Consider the following 18,473-nt stretch of genomic DNA (forward strand, 5'->3'; position numbering starts at 1 on the left):
TGCCCCCTGTGCTCAGAACCGATCCGGAGTATCGGATCAAGTGGCGTTGCAGGACTCACCGGGTCAATTTTACGCAGTGTATTAGGCTAGAGAAAGGGCCTTTATATGTTTGTTGGTAATCCGGTTGCCATGGCATTGTTCCCAGTTGCTGCTTAACAATTTATTTCATCAATTAGGTACTCCGTACACGTGCCCCACTTTCAGAAATCAATTTACGCGTCTTCCTCATTCCAATTCTTCAATGTCTCGGTCAATGTGGGGCATGCGCGACATAGACACCAGCATGTATTCTGTAAGCACTATGAAATTTCCAAGAATCTAGTTTGTGGAAGTCAGTGTATGTGATTCTTTGCAATAGAAACAAGAATGGGAATAATTGGAAATATCCAGGACATGCCTCCTTTACGATAGAAGGCAATGAAAACCAGAGCAATGGTAGCCTATGCAACCTGATGGAGCCACAGCATGCAATGCCATGCGAGTACTTTATAGTGTATCTAGGTACCTGAAGTAGCTAAAGGGTGACCTGGACAACCCCGCCATCTACTAATTCAGCGCGCGTCAGAGCGCGTTGAGTGGCTGGCAGCGACTTGCTGATTCAGCGCCTCGGCTTTATCTAGATTTGTACTCTCCATGTACTGTAGGCACCCTGCTGTAAAGCGCTCTATCGAAGAGGATCGACTCGCTGTGGGCGCTGTAACGAGGGGCGCCTTACAGGCACTATATTGCCCCGAACTTGTTATTTTGACGCGCTAGAGAAGTCTTAGAACGCGGTCTCCTAGCGAACGGCGCGTCTCTATTTAAAGTTGGATGGTGGGTGCATGGTTTTTATCCGACTTTTACTCAACATCACCAAACTAGTCAACTCTTTTAATATCTCACACGAGTGCCTCTTCTGATACCCATTCACTGTTGCCGGCATAGAGGCTTACGGGCAGCTTGGATTACACATTGACAGTTGCCGTACCTTTTTTTTCTCGATATTGACTTACCTCGTCGTTGGCATTGTCCCCGACTCGTACCTTGTCAACCCACTTTCCCACGGGTTTCGTCTAACCCGCGTGTCACGATGTATGTCAAGAAGCGAGGTATGTTCTTCTACGAGTCCCTCTTCTCGTATCGGCTGCTAACCCGTAGACAGATGGCCGTCAAGAACGGGTTCAATTCGACAAGATTACCGCTCGTGTATCGCGCCTATGTTACGGCCTCGACACCGACCATGTCGACCCTGTTGCTATTACCCAGAAGGTCATTTCTGGTGTCTACGGAGGTGTCACCACCGTACAGCTAGACGACCTCGTAAGTTTCCCTCAAAATGTGACCCAAACATGCCTTTTCTGATCGAACCCCGGAAACAGGCAGCCGAGACCGCCGCCTACATGACCGTCACCCACCCAGACTACGCCATCCTCGCTGCACGTATCGCAGTATCCAACCTACACAAGCAGACAAAGAAACAATGGTCCTCCGTTGTCAGTGATCTGTATCACTACATCAACCCCAAGAACAGCAGGCCATCACCCATGATCTCACAGGAGACATACGACTGCGTCATGAGACACAAAGACGAGTTCGACTCGGCCATTGTATATGACCGAGATTTCAACTACCAATACTTTGGCTTCAAGACTCTAGAGCGTTCATATCTCCTAAAGATCAATGGCAAGATTGTCGAAAGACCTCAGCACATGATTATGCGTGTGGCTGTAGGTATCTGGGGAGATGATGTTGAGAAGGTCCTCGAGACCTACAATCTGATGTCGCTCAAATACTTCACCCACGCCTCGCCTACTCTATTCAATGCCGGAACACCACAACCTCAGATGTCCTCATGCTTTTTGGTTGACATGAAGGAGGATAGCATCGAGGGCATTTATGACACCCTCAAGACATGTGCTATGATTTCCAAGATGGCTGGTGGTATTGGCTTGAACGTACACCGTATTCGTGCCACGGGCTCTTATATCGCCGGTACCAATGGCACGTCAAATGGTGTTGTTCCTATGTTGCGTGTCTTCAACAACACCGCCCGCTACGTTGATCAAGGTGGCAACAAACGACCCGGCGCTTTCGCCATCTACCTTGAGCCGTGGCACTCGGATGTCTTCGAGTTCTTGGATCTGCGAAAAAATCATGGTAAGGAGGAGGTTCGTGCTCGCGACCTCTTCTTGGCTCTTTGGATTCCCGATCTATTCATGAAACGAGTTGAGAAGAACGGCGAGTGGACACTGATGTGCCCCAACGAGTGTCCTGGTCTTGCTGATGTCTACGGCGACGAATTTGAAGCCCTCTACGAGAAATACGAAGCTGAGGGGCGAGGTCGCCAGAAGATAAAGGCCCAGAAGCTGTGGTACGCCATCCTTGAGGCCCAGACAGAGACTGGAAACCCCTTCATGCTCTACAAGGACCATGCCAATCGCAAGAGCAACCAGAAGAACCTGGGCACAATCCGCAGCTCTAACCTCTGTACTGAGATTATCGAGTACTGTGCCCCGGATGAAGTGGCTGTTTGTAACCTGGCGTCTATGGCTTTGCCGTCTTTTGTCGATTACAACACGGAAAGCTATGATTTCCAGAAGCTGCATGAGGTAACCCAAGTCGTCGTGCGCAATCTCAACAGAGTTATTGACGCAAACCACTACCCTGTTCCCGAGGCACGGAACAGCAACATGCGCCACCGTCCTGTTGGTCTCGGTGTGCAGGGTCTGGCTGATACCTTCCTTGCTCTTCGTATGCCTTTTGAGTCCCCCGAGGCTCGACAACTCAACAAGCAGATCTTTGAGACCATGTACCACGCTGCCTTGACTGCGTCAATGGAGATTGCTAAGGAGGAAGGCACGTACTCTACATACGAAGGTTCTCCAGTTTCACAGGGTATCCTCCAGTATGATATGTGGAATGTCACCCCTTCTGACCTCTGGGACTGGGCTACTCTCAAGGAGCAGATCAAGCAACATGGTGTACGCAACAGTCTTCTGATGGCTCCCATGCCAACTGCCAGTACCTCGCAGATCCTGGGCAACAACGAATGTTTCGAGCCTTACACCTCGAACATCTACTCTCGTCGTGTTTTGGCCGGTGAATTCCAAGTTGTCAACCCCTGGTTGCTGAAGGACCTGGTCGATCTGGGTCTATGGTCTGACAATATGAAGAACCGTATTATCGCTGAGGGTGGTTCTATTCAGAACATTCCTAGTATTCCAGCGGAAGTCAAGGCCTTGTACAAGACTGTCTGGGAAATATCCCAACGCACAGTAGTCCAAATGGCCGCCGATCGCGGTGCGTTCATTGATCAGTCGCAGTCGCTAAACATCCACATGAAGGACCCTACAATGGGCAAGATCACAAGCATGCACTTTACTGGATGGAAGCTTGGTCTTAAGACTGGCATGTACTACTTGCGAACTCAAGCTGCTGCCCAACCTATCCAATTCACAGTTGACCAAGAAGCCCTGAAAGTCACAGATTCAGCGGCCGCTAGGCCCGGCGCGTTGAAGAAGCGGGCCCCTCCTTCTGGAACTCACACATCTTCACCATCCCCTGCTATTCCACGACCAATGTATGCTAAGAGGGAAAGCTCCAACGTGGTCAATACCCCCCATGGGGTCCCCACACCTAGTGCCACCCCTCCCCCTGCCAAGGAGACAACAGTTGTGGAATCAGCTATACCATCCGCCAAGGCGTCATCTTTCAAGGCAGATGTGCCTGAGGGTGAGAGCCCTAAAGCTTTGGCAACAGAGCCTACTGAGAAACCGAAAGCAGAGGCACTACCGGATGCAGCTCTTGAGGACACCAAGTCGCCACAGCAAGATGAAGATAACGAAGATACAAGCAAGGAGCGCGAGTATGATATCTATGCTGACGCCGTTTTGACATGTAAGTAGCCCCAATAATCCTTTTCGAAGATCACATTCCTAACAACGTTGCAGGCAGCATTGAGAACCGCGAAGAATGTATCATGTGCAGTGGTTAAAGGGCCAATATAGGAATAGAGAAAGTGATGATGTTATGCAATGGGTGATGATAATAGGTTTAATATATGACGGACGATAAGCATGACTCGGGATGGTCGACGGTTGGTGTCTATTAGCAGGCTCAGAATTCTGCACCAACACTTGAATAGTCCTGGAGTATTGTACAGGCAATATGATATTTGCGCCTCGGTAGGCGACTTCATTGGGCGGGCGTTGGTCATGTATTTTCTAGTTCAGTATAATAAAACTTTAGGCAAATTCTTTTGATGCGACGTGATATAGAAGTATTCAAGAGGCAGCTAGACAGGCTGAATGTTGGCTAGGAATAGTGAGGCCACGCGAACAGGCAACCACAAAGAAGCAAGTCAGCTTGGGATCTCTCGAGCAATCACTGTGTTTCCGTGATTAGAATTTCATACATATTGTCAGCTACAAAGTCCAGCACATGCAGATATTCTCGGCTGTTTGCTTGTGTTCGAGTGCGCATAATCGTAGTTTTAGTCCTGAGAATACACAGGTCTGCATGATGGGTTACGATAGCGTAAAATCTCTGCATATGTGATACCATACATTGCGCATCTATATCGTGTCCATGGCACTCCGGTGGGTGCGCGGACGATATAATTGTGCCGGGTCATCAGGTGAGGAGTACGCATTCAGGTAGCATGACAACACGCAAGGCTGGCCTTGCTTGACGTGCTTCATGATTAATATTCATGATTTATGCATAACGGCATGTCGCCTGTGAGAGTCAAGAATGCCTAAATGAACAAGGGAGGCAGTTTCGAAGGCGGCTATGTATGGTGTTGTATGTGAGAGTAAATAAAGGGGTATCTCGATAGTTGGGCCGTCGGCTTGAATGATGTGCCGCCATATTTCATCAGCTTGATGATTTGGATGCCCAACTGTTGGGTGCTTGGTTTACACGATGGGGGATTTGAAATATTTCTTGCATGTTGGATTCATAGTTGCAGCAACCCTGGTTCACCAGAAGGGCTGAATTGGATGTTCCACGGGGGGTTGAATTCCTTTGCGTCCATATACCGACATCTTCCCAGTGAGGCTCGAGAGCATAACGCTCACCGAGGTTGATTACTGAACAGGTGTGACAAGAAATACGTAGTAGACCCATGTTTCTTCTTCCTAGTGCTGATACTACATCTCCAGGCTTCCTGTCTCAGAAGTCTCTGAGTTGGTGAAGAGTCATTAATCAGTAATCATATAATTTAAAAATATGGCGGGAATACCGCATTGTGTCATCACTGTTGGGGATTCGGTGAGAAGCATTGATCGTGAATTCGATGAGCTTGGATTGGTAATCCGGTGAACAATGTGAGCACGGTGAAGCTTCGAGGAACAATAAGGCTACACCAGCAGCTCAATTAGCGTCAATTAGCGTTTTCTTTGATATAAAAGGGTTCATCGCTCTAGAATATCTCGAAGACCGGCATAACACAAGGAACTATCGTCTCATCACAGACTTGAACAATCGAAATGGCTACTCCCTTCGCTTCAGAGTTGCTCCAGCGAGCCGAGTAAGAATCCCTCGCAACCCTTGAAGATTTTGAACTAATATAGTTGATAGAGTCATATCCAAGAACCATGAACCTCTACCGGACATCAAAGATCTGGGTCTAACGACGCCGGTGAAGATGATATGTGAGTAGTCCAACGTGAGAAACTCAACGTAAATCAACTAACCAGATATCAGTCTGCTGCTTCGACAGACGCGTTATACCCGAGGACTTCCTGGGTCTCAAGTATGAGGATCGTATGTCTCACTCTCTTGTTGTCTCTTCCTAACTGTTCGGAGCATGCTCTTCTTACTGAATGCCCAGGCGTCCTTCTCGTGAGAACCGCATCTGGTACGCCCGCGAGAAACATCATGGACATTGTCGCGATCGACAGACTCGTCGGCATCAGCGAGCTCGTCATCGTTAAGCATACAGGTGAGTAGTTCTGAATGGGCCATAAACATGTGCTTCAAATCACAGATATCTGACGGCGACAGATTGTGGCGCATTGCACTTGACGGAAGAGGCTATTCGCGAACATATGGTGAAACACAACCCAGATCTTGCTGGGAAAGTCAACGATGTCACAGTCGGAGCTACCACTGAGTGAGTCTCCCTGCACTTCCATCATGTGGAAATTAATCTGTAATGCTAATGTCTGACATGTTAGTATCGTTGAACGTACTCGACAAGACGTGGATATCATCAAGTCTTCTCCGTTTCTCCGCAAAGAGTTGCGAGATAATGTCTCGGGACTGCTCTTTGATATCAAGACTGGGAAGGTGGATAGGATCGTTTAAGGGGTAGAAAGTTGTTGCTTGAAGAATGACGAGTATGGTAGTGTAGAGAGCATAGTTTTGGACTAAGGGAATAGAGATTCGTTGATCTTGTTCAAGGTTACAAAATCTTTGGGACACTTTAGTTGACTCTTATGATGTCTGTAAGTGTGACAAGGAATATAATGCTAGACCACTGCTATACTGGTCGGCTCTCGAACTGATAGCAGCCATCACACGCCTCGCCTCACTCTTTGGATGCAATAGGGCTGCGTAAACAAGGTTCTTGGGAGTTTGTCTGAGTAATGGGTTGAATTGAAGGCGCAAAATTCGAGGTTCCGTTCCTTTTTGAATAACTTCCTCACTTTGGATTGCTTTAGCTTTGTGATTTACGTCTTTCTCTTCCTCATAAAAATCGGGAAAAATTCGCCTGCCATTTGACTTGCCGGCAGTCGACGATATCGTTTCGATTGATCCTTCATCGTCATCTTGAATATGTTGCCTCGCGGGATTTGGGTTATCCCCCAGCATTACGCTCGAGTTCACAGGGGAGACGTCGCTGACCCCGAGTTGAATAGCTCTGAGAGGAACTTCAGTGGTTTTCTCGTTGGTAGGAAAAGTGGGAAGGCATCCAGTGCGATATCAAATATGCTCAAAAATATCATCAAATGGTTTGATAAGAGCAGTCCCTGAATTTCTTATTATTGGTGTATGAGTAGGACATGCGCCAAAGGAAGCTGATTGAAAACCTTCGGTTTTCAAGTCCATTGAACTATACATGTCACGCTTACTCAGGTGATTTCGGCAACTGATATAAGCCTCTTGGAGGCAACGGCTGATCCACTCACGCAGGCCAAGATCTGCCATGAGCTTTGGAGTCTCAGAAGCTCGTTGCAGTTGTACGGAGCAAATGTCAGCCTGACAGCCTTGTGGGACTACTATCTCAAAATAAGTACCCTCTCTTTACGTGATGGTGGACGCCATGTCGCTGTCAGGACGCACCGCGATGTCGTTGATGTAGCTTATCTGCTAAAAGCGATTGCAACTAGATGGGAAGTGAAAGAGGCATTGCGAACCAAGTTGAAGAAAGCCCATGCTAATGAAGACGAATTATTGGAACACACGATTGACTTGGTTGAAAGCCTAGTGATTATGTGTGATTGCGGTATCTCCTCTCACGGCTTCTCTGGGAGCACCGAGATAGAATGGAAGCATGGTTCTCTCAAAGAGTTCCTCGTGTTGCACTTTGGTGATTAGCCGGTACTAGCACACGAGAAAATCAAGTTCGAACAGATATTCAAAGCAAGAAACTTCGGTCGGATCACTGGTCTTGAGATCATCTGGACCGACAACCTCGTTGACCATTTAAGGTTAACCGACGACGATACCAAGGTGCATATTTTCCATCATGCGCCCTTTCTGGAGTCACAGCGTTGGAGGTATGATGGCGTGTTTCGAGTCGCTCTCTGAAAACGCATGCTAACTGGGACAGCACACAAAGCTTGCTTCCAGAAAATCTGGCAGCAGAAACACGTCAAACCCTAGCCCTACTGTTTCCTTCAACAGACCGTGATAGACGCGAAGATGGGTGTCGAAACTACCACGAGTAGACCCAAGGATAGATCAGTGCGGTCGTCTTAAGACGGACTTGAGGCAGGTCGAGAGGTTCCATGTATGGCGTGATAGATTGGTCATGCTCAAGCAGGTATTCGACGAGACCCAGCCGAAAACACTGAGGGATTCGTAGCACGATAGAAGGAACGGTGTCCAGTGGCATACCTTCTGGGTTGCCGTTCTCGTGCTGATACTGATGATAGTATTTGGGGTGATACAGAGCATTGAGGGCGTGAGACGAGCCTACGCATCTATGAAAGAATTATCAGACCATGCCGAAATTAAAGGGCAGGTCAATACAGCGCGTTGGGCCGGAGCCCGGGTTATGTAGCATTCAGTTTGTCTTACCAACTGGTGCGTAACGTCTGTGCCGGGTTGTCGCCGATGGCTGGGACTCGTACAGTGAGTAGGTACCTAGTCTAGGTACGATGGGTGCTGAATTCTGTTACCTGCCTCTCAATTGTGACCACGAACTGCGGATATGAGAAGTATCTTTAACTGACGGCTGAGCTATATAAAACACCCAGAATTCTAAGAGTGTAGTATGTGATTGCCACTTGCGCTACATATCGCTGCTGGTGGAAAACACATTAGATTTTCGCCTATTGAATATAAGTTACGATAAGGTCGCTCTATTAGTCAAGGCCTCACCGGCATTTTCGCTCTTGGCACTTTATGGCTTTAATGACAGTCAAAGGGATTGAGACTGTTGTAACATACTGAACCCTTTCGTTTATTCATTATGAGAGCGCCATACTCGAGACATGGCTACATACCTAGTCGGAGGGTAGAGGTGCGGGGTTGACTTAATACGTCGTGATGACACAGAGCAGATGCCCTACTTACACGTAGGTGCCGTCAAACAAACAATCCCATAGCAACCTATGGTGCCCATATGCACGATCCTGCTAGTTTCTAGATGGTTGCAACTGTCTGCTGCGGGACAAACAAACAATCTAGCCTCTTTTTTAGCGTTTCTCACGTCAAGTTGCTCCCGTCATCTAAAGATTTGCCGAACAGTCCCCGGCAAGTAGGGATCCAATTCCCAAGAAGAGGAGGTTTCAATACCTCGTGATCAATAACTATGATATCAGGCCATCACAGACTACTACATACATACATAGTAGGCAGAACTGAAATCCAGCTATGTATATTATTGTGTGGTGTGCGAGCAGTGCCATTGCAATTAGGTGGGTACCTCGGTAGAAGTAAGATCTTTCTCGGTCTCTCACCAACCCCCGCTTTGTGTGATAGCTGGTCTACCGCTCTACTTCGTACATTGCCATGACGGTCCACTCAAAGCCCAGATCCCACGATCTGAGATCGATTTGCTGAGCACGAATTGAGTCCACTGGATGATCCGGCACTGCAGGGGTACGGTATGGACTTTGACCATGTACCTTGTATTTCAGCTCCAACGGTTGACCAATGGCATGCAGTTGAGGCCTGCTCAGCTACTTGATTCGGCAAGCTCGTCCTGCAGTCAGAACCTGGAGCAGCCACGGCCCACGGCACACGGCAGCGAGTGATAAGCTACAACATAGCGGTATTTAGTAGGTGCCTACCTGTATAATAGGTAAGGCACACTAGGTATAGTAGGTACCTATGTAAATACGATGACGATGTGCCATGCCATGCTTCTTGGTGATTCGGTCGGCACATGTTTGCCGCACTCTAGATCATACGCCACAGCCTAAGCAGAAACGGGCAGTGGGCAAGTATCCAGGTCTCTGCCCAGGTGGTGCCAGACAGCCGTTGAAAACTTGGAAAGCCACTTCATGCCTACTGTTAGTGTAGATAGGCGCAAGCAATCATAGCACGACAACATCAGCATTTTAGCTCCACCACGTCATATTGGGCAGGCGAGGCAAGCTCCGAAGGAGGCCCCCCGGAATCCCTCTTGGGAGTCACCCTTGTAGGTACCTAGGTACTGTAACACTGACACTGCATGCATATCCCGATATTACATCACCAGCTCTGTTTTGACAGCCACCTCGATTTTTCTCTACCAAGCGATTGGAAAGGCAAGACCTATTAACCACACCAACAAGAGAAGTGAGGACGCAAGGGGTTTCTCCTGCTACTTAGGTAGTACTCTGGGTAGTATGTATAATGCCCAATATTGAAATCAATATTAAACAGATCATTACCTAGATACATAGGGACTTTGGCACACATGTCTACCGCTCAGCACGCTTATCATGAGGTTCCTACATCATACCTACCTCCAGCTTAGGTATATGGGCGACGGAGTTAGCGGGAGATAGCGCTGTAGTTTAACTCTGCGCCGTCTTCGCGGACAGAAGTTAGCTACCTAGGTTGGTACGCTAATGCTATTAGTGCCGAGCAACCAAGATCCAGGAAGAAAACTTGAATGGGGCTCGAGTGAGCTCAAGTGAGCTCTCGAGCTCTCCCGCATCCTCGTGGGCAAATTACCAGCAAATTACTCGGAACCCAGGCTCATAATCAGGGCATGATGCCTACTAGCACACTAGTACACTAGCTAGGGAACCTTAGAGAGACGAACTACCTAGACAAGGCCACTAGCAGAACCAGACCGCCGCATTGTGTCAATACATACGCAATTACGTACCTGCATACAGTAGAAGCAGAGAGAGGGCAGCCATGGTACCTGCGGCAGCAATCTCATCATACCTCTTTGTTAGTCTGGTCTTAGTACGAGTCTGAGCTGTCAATACCAGAAAGCAGAAAGCCAAGATGACGAAACCGTTGGTGACACAGCAACAGCTGTCCCGGCCATCACATCGGGATATTTAAATTATGGCCAGCTCTCTGCTGTTTGTGTACGACCTCAGTCACATTGCCTCCTCATACTCGTCCTCGGTGCCCCTGCAGAAAGGAATTCCTGTGCGCTCTCAGCATTACCTCAAAACCCTTCCAGCCAACCAACAACTGAACTCCTCATTCACTCTTCATTTCTCACTCCTCCTCTTTCACGCCGAACCACTACATACGTAGCCCGTGTCTCGAGTCCTTTGAAACTTGACGGAAGCATCCTTCAACCTTTAGCAGCTGCAGTTTACATCTCAAGGTACGAAACAAATTGAACAGAGTAATTGATCTTGTACAGCTTCAAGTCGTCTGTTTCCCATTTATACATGAGCACACATACCCAATTGAAGATTCAAGTCCACACTCCCGTCTCCTGTCTCCTGCCTCTTGTCACCTACCTAGGTACCTACCCATCACCGACCGCCCTTAGGCTTAGGATGCCATAAGGTTAGCTTGACATCATCATTGTCGCTTCAGGCACACACCATTGAGTCCTCTCGACTTCACCTCCCTGCACCTGTTCTTTCCTGCCTTCTCTCAACCCCTTCGCCACTTCAGGCTAGTAAACCTGTGCTGTCGATGCCCTTTTTCTTCATCTGACCTCCGATCCCACGACTCCCAGCTTTCGGAAAACTTACTCTTTTCCTCTTCCTCGTATTTCCCCTCTCTTCAAAATCTCTTGCCTACCTTTAGCCCATCCTCTCTGCTGCCTCTACACACTTTCTGTTTTTGATAAGCCTACCTAAGTTAGCCTACCCACGTCTTACCTCGAAGGCTCCTTGTGTTCTTTGTAAGTTGTGTAGGTCTAGGTACCTTCATTCCACATTGCTCATGGAATAGCCCATCCATACATCCTACTTGGGGCTTGTTAGCTTGTTGCACCAGATGTCTGAGGTTGGATGCTTTGCACTAGCACCTTCCTATGAAACCTGCATCGCACCTGTTGCTTTAGTTTGACAACCTCCACGCATTCGCGCGCCTTCCCTCTCTTTAGAGACATATGTTGGCAAGAGCCCTGCTCATACTCACACCCACACGTTTTCTCTTCCCTGCCCTTCTCTTCCTCCTCCGTGTTCCCTTCTTCTCTCTTCTCTTCTCCCATCTCATAACATTCCCTGCGCCAGCAGATTCTGACAGCCAACTACATCGCCATCTCCAACATCACAGACTCTTCATTCACTCACACCCACAACTACTGCATAATCAGCTTTTGCACGCTTTTTGAGCATCTGTTTTCTGGAACAGCACATTCTAACAGTCCTCAACAGACAAGACAAACAACCAACCCCTCATCAGTATTACGTTCTCGACATCTCTCAAGATGAAGACTTCTGTTGTCCTTGCTGCCATTTCGGCTGGTGGTGTTGTGGCCGTGCTGCCTCCGCCCCAGAACTTCCCCGCCTGTGGTGTAAGTTGTTCCTCTGCTCTGATACCGCATTCTTTTGTCTAGTGTAACTGACCACTCCTTGCAGACAACCTGCTTCGGAAATATGCTGAACCAAGCCTCTCAGCTTGGCTGTGGTGACTCAGGCTCAACCGAGGATGCCGTTGACGGCGCTTGTCTCTGCAAGAATCCTGACTTCTCTTACGGAATCATCGATTGCGCCAATGCAGCCTGCCCTGAAGGCGCAGCCCCAACGGTTGTTCAGTATGGCGTTGACTGGTGCGCTGGTAAGTCAGGTAGCCTGTATGAATTTGACTCCCAATACATTGCTAACCCTGAATCCACAGACCGAGGTGTTGTCGTCGGCGGTCTCAGTGCTACTGCCGTAAGTCGTCCCTAGTCTGTCACCTCAACTATCATATGGCTGTTCGTGAATCAAGTCTGGCGTGTTTCATCCCCACACTGCACTATACATCTCGTGACTTGCTAACTGTTATCAATAGAGCTCTGAGTTCATCTCTTCAGCTACTGCCACCGTCTCTGCTGCTGCTACTGCTAGCAGCGAGAGCAGCACGTCTCTTGGCTCAGAAACTGTCATCGTGGCCACTACCACCAACAGTGACGGTTCTACTGTTACTACCACTTTCCCAGCTAGCTCGGGCGAGTCCTCCTCGGAGGTTGTGATTCCTGTATCCACGACCGATGTGGAAGCGACTTCAACCAACAGCGACGGATCCGCTGTGACTACGACTGTTGCCAGCACCATCTTCTCGACCTCGACTGCTGCTGCAACTGGCTCAGATTCAGCCACTGATAACTCTTCAGCACCAGAGTCTACCTTTGTCACTGAGACAACAGCTACTATCAGTGGTTCGACTGTGGTGACCAGCGCCACCGTCACCAGTACAGATACCGACGCAGCCAGCAGCACGGGAGAAGCAGCTACCTCCACCGACTCTGACGGCGGCTCTCGCCCCACTGCTATCCCCGTTGGCCTCGCTGCTGCCGCCGGATTGGCCGCCCTGATGCTATAAAGCATAGGTTGATGCCAGTTTGTGGTACCCAAATTTTTGTGGCAGGATTTAATATTTCCTAGCTTAGATATGAGGAAAGAGTCCCGGGGTCACATAATGTCAGCAGACTCTTGCACAGACGACGGACAAGGATGGGAAGACCCTAAATTCTTGCTTGGAGCGGATGAACCCAAAAGGATTCCATGTTTTTTTATGATGTATGAATGACCTAAGGTCTAGAGCCAGACCACTAATACCGTATCTGAAATGCCCTCCCCTGGCCCGATAGCATGAGGAGTTGGGAGTTCATTTTCGCTACGGACGCTAATCAATACACTTTCTCATGCATTTCTTGGGATATGACCTATGAATGTCGTGCAATGCCAACTACTTGAATATCCCGCTGACAAAGACATCCATTCATTCTCATGACTAATGTGACATGACGAGCGTTGAAAGTACAATCTCACCCCCAAGAATTGCAAAGCCCGAACCCGTTGTTTGTTGCGGGGTAGCCGAATATGCTTGACTAGCTATGAGACGCATCTTATGACATAACAATATTCTACATCTGTTCAGCATTACCTATTAATTATAAATTCTGATAGTCTAACGGAAGTATGGAAGCATGCTTCTTTCAGTTACCTGCGTTATGCTTGGCTTCCTCGTGCTTCCTGTCGTTTACGGTGTCACCAAATCTTGATTACCCAGCATCAAAAACTCACTGTATATTGTAATATCCCACGGAGGACCTAGCGGTCTTACTTGAACTTCAATAGTTCGTTGATCTTGATAATTATTTCTACGTGGTCTTTTCTCTACTGTCCCCAACCACGCTATACCGTTAACAAGACTTTCGCCTCGGGTCAGACGTTTAGAGAACAGGATGGCAGGCCCTTCCACGAAGATTCGCATTGCAACCGCGTCTCCAGCCACGCAGCGCACTAGACAAGATACACTTGCCGAGCTCGAAAGGCTTGCACAATCCGCAGGGGAAAGAAAAGCGGACTTCTTGCTTTTGCCCGAGTAAGTAGGCATCAATTAACCCTCTTTCGATCACAAGTATACGCAGGCGTTTTTGCGCTCTTGTTTGTCACTGCGTACTTGCAAGCCTTCCTGATGGGAAAGTCAATGTTCGTTCGAGAACGGCAGATTCTAACTACTTGAGCTGTTCGTAGAGCGTTCTTGGGTGGGTACCCTAGAGGTATAGCCTTCGGAGGCAAGCTCGGGGAACGACCCGCCGGGGCCCGCGACGAGTTCCGCAAGTATTTTCAGGGGGCGATCGATCTGGGTGATGTCGTCGGACCTGGTGGGGCGGGTGGGATGGACAGGTGGGTGAGAAGGGAATTGGGGGGCGAAGAGAGTGTTGAGGAGGGGACATCTGGGGACCTGGGATTGTCCTGCCGGAGAGGCGATGGCACGCGCGAGGAACTTGAGCGTGTCGCTCGTGAGACGGGCGTTTTCATCGTCGTGGGACTTGTGGAGCGGGCGGGGGGGAGCTTGTATTGTGCTGTTGCGTATGTTTGTCCTCAACGGGGCGTTGTTGGAAAGAGGAGGAAGGTCATGCCGGTGAGTCTTGTTTCCTTGTGTTCGTTTCGGTGGTATCTTGTTGACGGGATGGGTGTGCTACTTTTATCTGAACGCGCGAGGGTGTACTGACGCGGGAATGCTGAAATGGTGGATGAGACGACGATTCTATTACTGCTTGATAATCAAGGGTATGATTCTCGCTGCAGGTTGTCAAGTAACTTTGGGTTGCGGAAATTGGATACATCTTCCACGCGAAAGAAAGGACTGAGAAGCGAATCCTAGATGAAGATCACAAATGGAAGAAAGGCTAATGGGTGTTATAGACAGGTATGGAGCGGCTCATCTGGGCACAAGGCTCGCCGGCGACACTGAAGGCCGTCAGCACCACTATCCGAGGCGTTCGCGTGAACCTCGCCGCCGCCATCTGCTGGGAGAACTACATGCCGCTCCTGAGGCAATCCCTCTATCAACAGAAGTAGGTAGACACTTCATTTATCTGGAAGTGTACCACCGGCTGATCTGAATCCTGATGTAGTATTAACTTGTATTTTGCCCCAACGGCTGATGGTGGAGATGCATGGCTTTCACTCAGTAGGTTTGACCCGTTTACACACCTTTTCGCGCTTGCTTCATCGCGAGCTGCGGGCTTTTGTTACATGTACATCTATTAGAGTGTTTTTGACGATATGCTAACGCGGGCGTCCGTGAACGTGTATAGTGCGAACAATCGGGACTGAAGGACGCTGCTTCGTCGTAAGCTCCAACATGTGCGTCCGAGAACCGAACGCCGAAGTGACTGCCGAGCCACAGCCGAGACTCGGCTCAACCACCTCAAAGGAGCAGGATGGTCTCGACTTGGTTGTCCCGAAGGCACGTCGTCGGTCCGTGTTCGATGACGACGGAAATGAAATCGTGCTCAGTAGCCCTGGTACCAGCACTTCCAAGCCGAAGGAGGCCATCGCTGATTCAGGATCGGCCGTTGCGGAAGGCGACATGTTCGGGGATGTGAAGTACCTGACACGCGGTGGTTCGAGCATCGTCTCGCCCTATGGGGAAGTCCTTGCCGGTCCGCAATGGGAAGATTCGCACAGCCTTATCTATGCCGATGTTGATCTTGAGGAATGCGTCCGTGGACGCCTGGATCTCGATACGGCGGGGAGTTATTCTAGGTGAGTTTCATCTTTGATCCGTTGCCATTTATCTGCTCGTCCGTCGTCTCTTCTTTCCTCTGCATACCCAGCAGCAGTGTTCTATACGGAGCTATGGTAAGGAAGTAAGCTGATATTCTGAACATCACGAGTAGAAACGATTCTTTTAAATTATCGGTTGAGGGCCTGGATCTAGATCCTCTGCCGTACTACGGGTAATCGATACGACATGTGACGCTATATCTAACAAAATTGACGCGATGTATCATGGGTTCGGATGGAAAGTGATAGGAACAGAATGTCTAAGAAACTAATCGTAGTTCGCTGCGCTTCGAGTTTGATCGATAGAGATGTAATATTGCAAATAACGCATTCTTAAGTTGAATAAACCAGCTATCTGATTTTACTGTCGTCCACTCTCGCAACCATTAGCGAATTCATACTAGTCCTCCAAAACATGAAATGCTGTGGCATAAGACCAAAAAACCCGGGTATCAATTATGTAATCCGATCCCGACGCCTAATCACCCAACATGGCCGCCCGCCCTGCCGTGCTCTGACTTCCCGTATTTAAAATGAGCATCTCCAGACTCCGTATAGTAGTGGTCCGCTAATGGAAATCATACTAGCTGCAAAAAATCGTACAATAGAAAGGACGTAGTTCAACCCGAGAGTAAATAGCTAGGTCTTCAGAAATATGGACTCTGGCTGATATACACCACGGCTCTGAGGCAGTACGCCTTTCTTCTTTAATCCTTCTCTTTCCCCTTCTCCTTCAGTGCCTGGTTTTCATCCTTATCCATAGGGCTTCTTTCAGATACTTCCATTGGACTTGCTAGCGGGCTGTTAACGCCGGCAACACTACCGCTGATACTATCGGCCCTGCCATGGCCGGGAAGGCTACTACGGATACTCGCACCGTCTCCCATGCTCTGCTTGCCAGCATAGAGACTATTGCGTTCACCAGGAAGGGCGGGTGCTATACCAGTTGTTGAGTATATGCTTGTCCGTTCGTTGCCCGCGATCCTTGTGCTCGATTGATGTAAACCTGGTGTCGGAGGAATGTCTCGCATGCCATCCATATTGGCGCTGAGTACGCTTAGTGGTAGGCTCTCGCGACTGCCTCCCCAGACCGATGATGGAGCTAGAGCGCGAACTGAAGCATCGGTATCCATGGATCGTCTACGTCGCCGCTTGCTGGAAGAGGCCAGCGTGAGAATCGATGCGTTATCTGTCAAGAGATTGTTGGCCGTGGCCGAGTTGTAGGTTGTGGGGTGTCCATGAGGCGCAAGATGCGGCGGGATGGCGGAGGCGGGAGAATTCGTAGGAAAAGGCTGTGTAAATTGTATTGTTTGAGTATTGCTTTGGTGTGACGAATGACCACCAGTAGTATGTCCACCGTTTGTGCCGCCGTTCGGAGCCAGCGATTGGATTGTGGTGAGCGTGGTGGTGAGGGATCGTACTGATGGAGCCGGCGACGAGAATGTGCTGTCTCCTCCTCTACGTGCATCGAAGCCGCCACCAGCAGTCCGACTCGTCCCAGCTACAGATGATGCCATATGTGACGGTGCATGAATAGAGTGATGATCTGTAGATAGCGTAGGTGCCGTTGAATTAGCACGAGTTGCGCGATGGGGACTCTCGTCAGCGGATGATGGGCTCGAGTCTCGGCTTCGATCTAGCGATTGATTCGAGCCTAAGCCAGCTTGTGAAGTCGAGGGCGACTGATTAGTTCGCGGGGTGCGTGCAGCGGCGATACGGCCGGATTGCGGGTAGGGGTTGTTGTTTTTGGATGCTCGCTTCTTGGAGCCCTTGAAGGCAGCGTCGCGCTTAGAGTGGCCATTTCGGTTCCCACCTGTAGACGACGTCGCAGCCTTGAAGTTGGCTAGTTTCTTGACCCAGGTAGCGAAAGGGCGGCGACGACCTGCGCGCTCTTGATGGTCTAGACCACCATTAGTTGGGTTGTTCTTCCTCTGACGAAACATGGCGAGCGTATGGGTAACAAGCAAGTTGGGAAGCTATAGATACATGTGGGTGGGAATCACGCGGGCTTAAAGGAACATATTTACCTGTTGGGAGATGTGACGTTTCATTCATGGCCATTTGTGTAGACGATCGATGAACGATGGGCAATGTGAGCAGTTTAGGTGGTTGGAAGATGCACCGCGAGGGCTCTGTGATGCTGAATGAGGACGATGCGCAACAACAGTACGCGGTCAAGGGCGGTAATTGGTGAAGTCCGTGCCGTAAACGGATGGTGCTAGTAAAACGATCAACGAGGCGGCACAGGGAGAGCCCGCTTTGACTGATAGAGCCGAGCGAGAAGAATCTGGGGAGTGGACCGAGTGCTGGTGATAGCCTCAATTCAGACTGCTAGGAAGCTAGAATGCCGATCTTTGCACTGAGCAGGTATTGAACTCCAGCCTGCTCCAGTACGGACGGACAGAGACGGAGTATTAACGATGCCGATGTGGGAGGAGTGAGGTGAGGAATGTCAAAGGCTGTGGAGATCACAAAAGCCCAAGTAAGTAAGCTTGGCAGGGTGCGGGAGGTGCTGGAACCACACATCACGCATTGTGCAGGAGAGCCCAAAGCAATCTACTTAGGACCCTGGTTAGGTACATATGTAGTTTAAGTCTGTTAGGTTAGGTAGCTATATATGTATAGTGTACGAGTCTATTGTACCTGGGCATTAACACCTTACCTGGCTTCAAAGACCAAAGACGG

At 49.3% G+C, this 18,473-nt stretch overlaps 5 protein-coding genes across 5 annotated transcripts; 4 read left to right on the forward strand and 1 right to left on the reverse strand.

Annotated features, from left to right (window-relative positions):
* The first annotated feature begins 850 nt into the window (after positions 1 to 850).
* F5B22DRAFT_600949 (ribonucleoside-diphosphate reductase large chain) lies at positions 851 to 4,320 on the forward strand. The gene is made up of 4 exons (XM_047974569.1): positions 851 to 1,088; positions 1,142 to 1,299; positions 1,359 to 3,876; positions 3,930 to 4,320. The coding sequence occupies exons 1-4, from the start codon at positions 1,070 to 1,072 to the stop codon at positions 3,971 to 3,973; spliced, it is 2,739 nt and encodes a 912-aa protein (XP_047832473.1). The 5' UTR covers positions 851 to 1,069; the 3' UTR covers positions 3,974 to 4,320.
* A 1,148-nt stretch (positions 4,321 to 5,468) lies between these two features.
* F5B22DRAFT_645133 (uncharacterized protein) lies at positions 5,469 to 7,521 on the forward strand (the record flags this gene model as incomplete). Its single annotated transcript, XM_047978538.1, has 7 exons — positions 5,469 to 5,509; positions 5,560 to 5,633; positions 5,686 to 5,745; positions 5,813 to 5,923; positions 5,986 to 6,094; positions 6,159 to 6,270; positions 7,117 to 7,521. 7 exons carry the CDS (start codon positions 5,469 to 5,471, stop codon positions 7,519 to 7,521), a joined length of 912 nt encoding a protein of 303 aa, XP_047832474.1.
* Positions 7,522 to 11,992: 4,471 nt separating this feature from the next.
* F5B22DRAFT_645134 (uncharacterized protein) lies at positions 11,993 to 13,141 on the forward strand (the record flags this gene model as incomplete). Its single annotated transcript, XM_047978539.1, has 5 exons — positions 11,993 to 12,079; positions 12,144 to 12,342; positions 12,403 to 12,440; positions 12,559 to 13,044; positions 13,097 to 13,141. The coding sequence occupies 5 exons, from the start codon at positions 11,993 to 11,995 to the stop codon at positions 13,139 to 13,141; spliced, it is 855 nt and encodes a 284-aa protein (XP_047832475.1).
* Positions 13,142 to 13,545: 404 nt separating this feature from the next.
* On the forward strand, positions 13,546 to 16,230 carry F5B22DRAFT_82906 (carbon-nitrogen hydrolase). The gene is made up of 6 exons (XM_047980602.1): positions 13,546 to 14,094; positions 14,247 to 14,637; positions 14,922 to 15,073; positions 15,134 to 15,189; positions 15,317 to 15,767; positions 15,902 to 16,230. The coding sequence occupies exons 1-6, from the start codon at positions 13,955 to 13,957 to the stop codon at positions 15,963 to 15,965; spliced, it is 1,254 nt and encodes a 417-aa protein (XP_047832476.1). The 5' UTR covers positions 13,546 to 13,954; the 3' UTR covers positions 15,966 to 16,230.
* On the reverse strand, positions 16,155 to 18,222 carry F5B22DRAFT_600957 (uncharacterized protein). Its single transcript, XM_047974570.1, has 2 exons — positions 17,816 to 18,222; positions 16,155 to 17,688 (listed from the first exon to the last, which is right to left on the reverse strand). Exons 1-2 carry the CDS (start codon positions 17,847 to 17,849, stop codon positions 16,496 to 16,498), a joined length of 1,227 nt encoding a protein of 408 aa, XP_047832477.1. The 5' UTR covers positions 17,850 to 18,222; the 3' UTR covers positions 16,155 to 16,495.
* Positions 18,223 to 18,473: the final 251 nt, after the last annotated feature.

This window comes from Xylaria bambusicola (assembly GCF_022495145.1).
Source record: "Xylaria bambusicola strain CBS 139988 unplaced genomic scaffold F5B22scaffold_13, whole genome shotgun sequence".
Classification (NCBI taxonomy): domain Eukaryota; kingdom Fungi; phylum Ascomycota; class Sordariomycetes; order Xylariales; family Xylariaceae; genus Xylaria; species Xylaria bambusicola.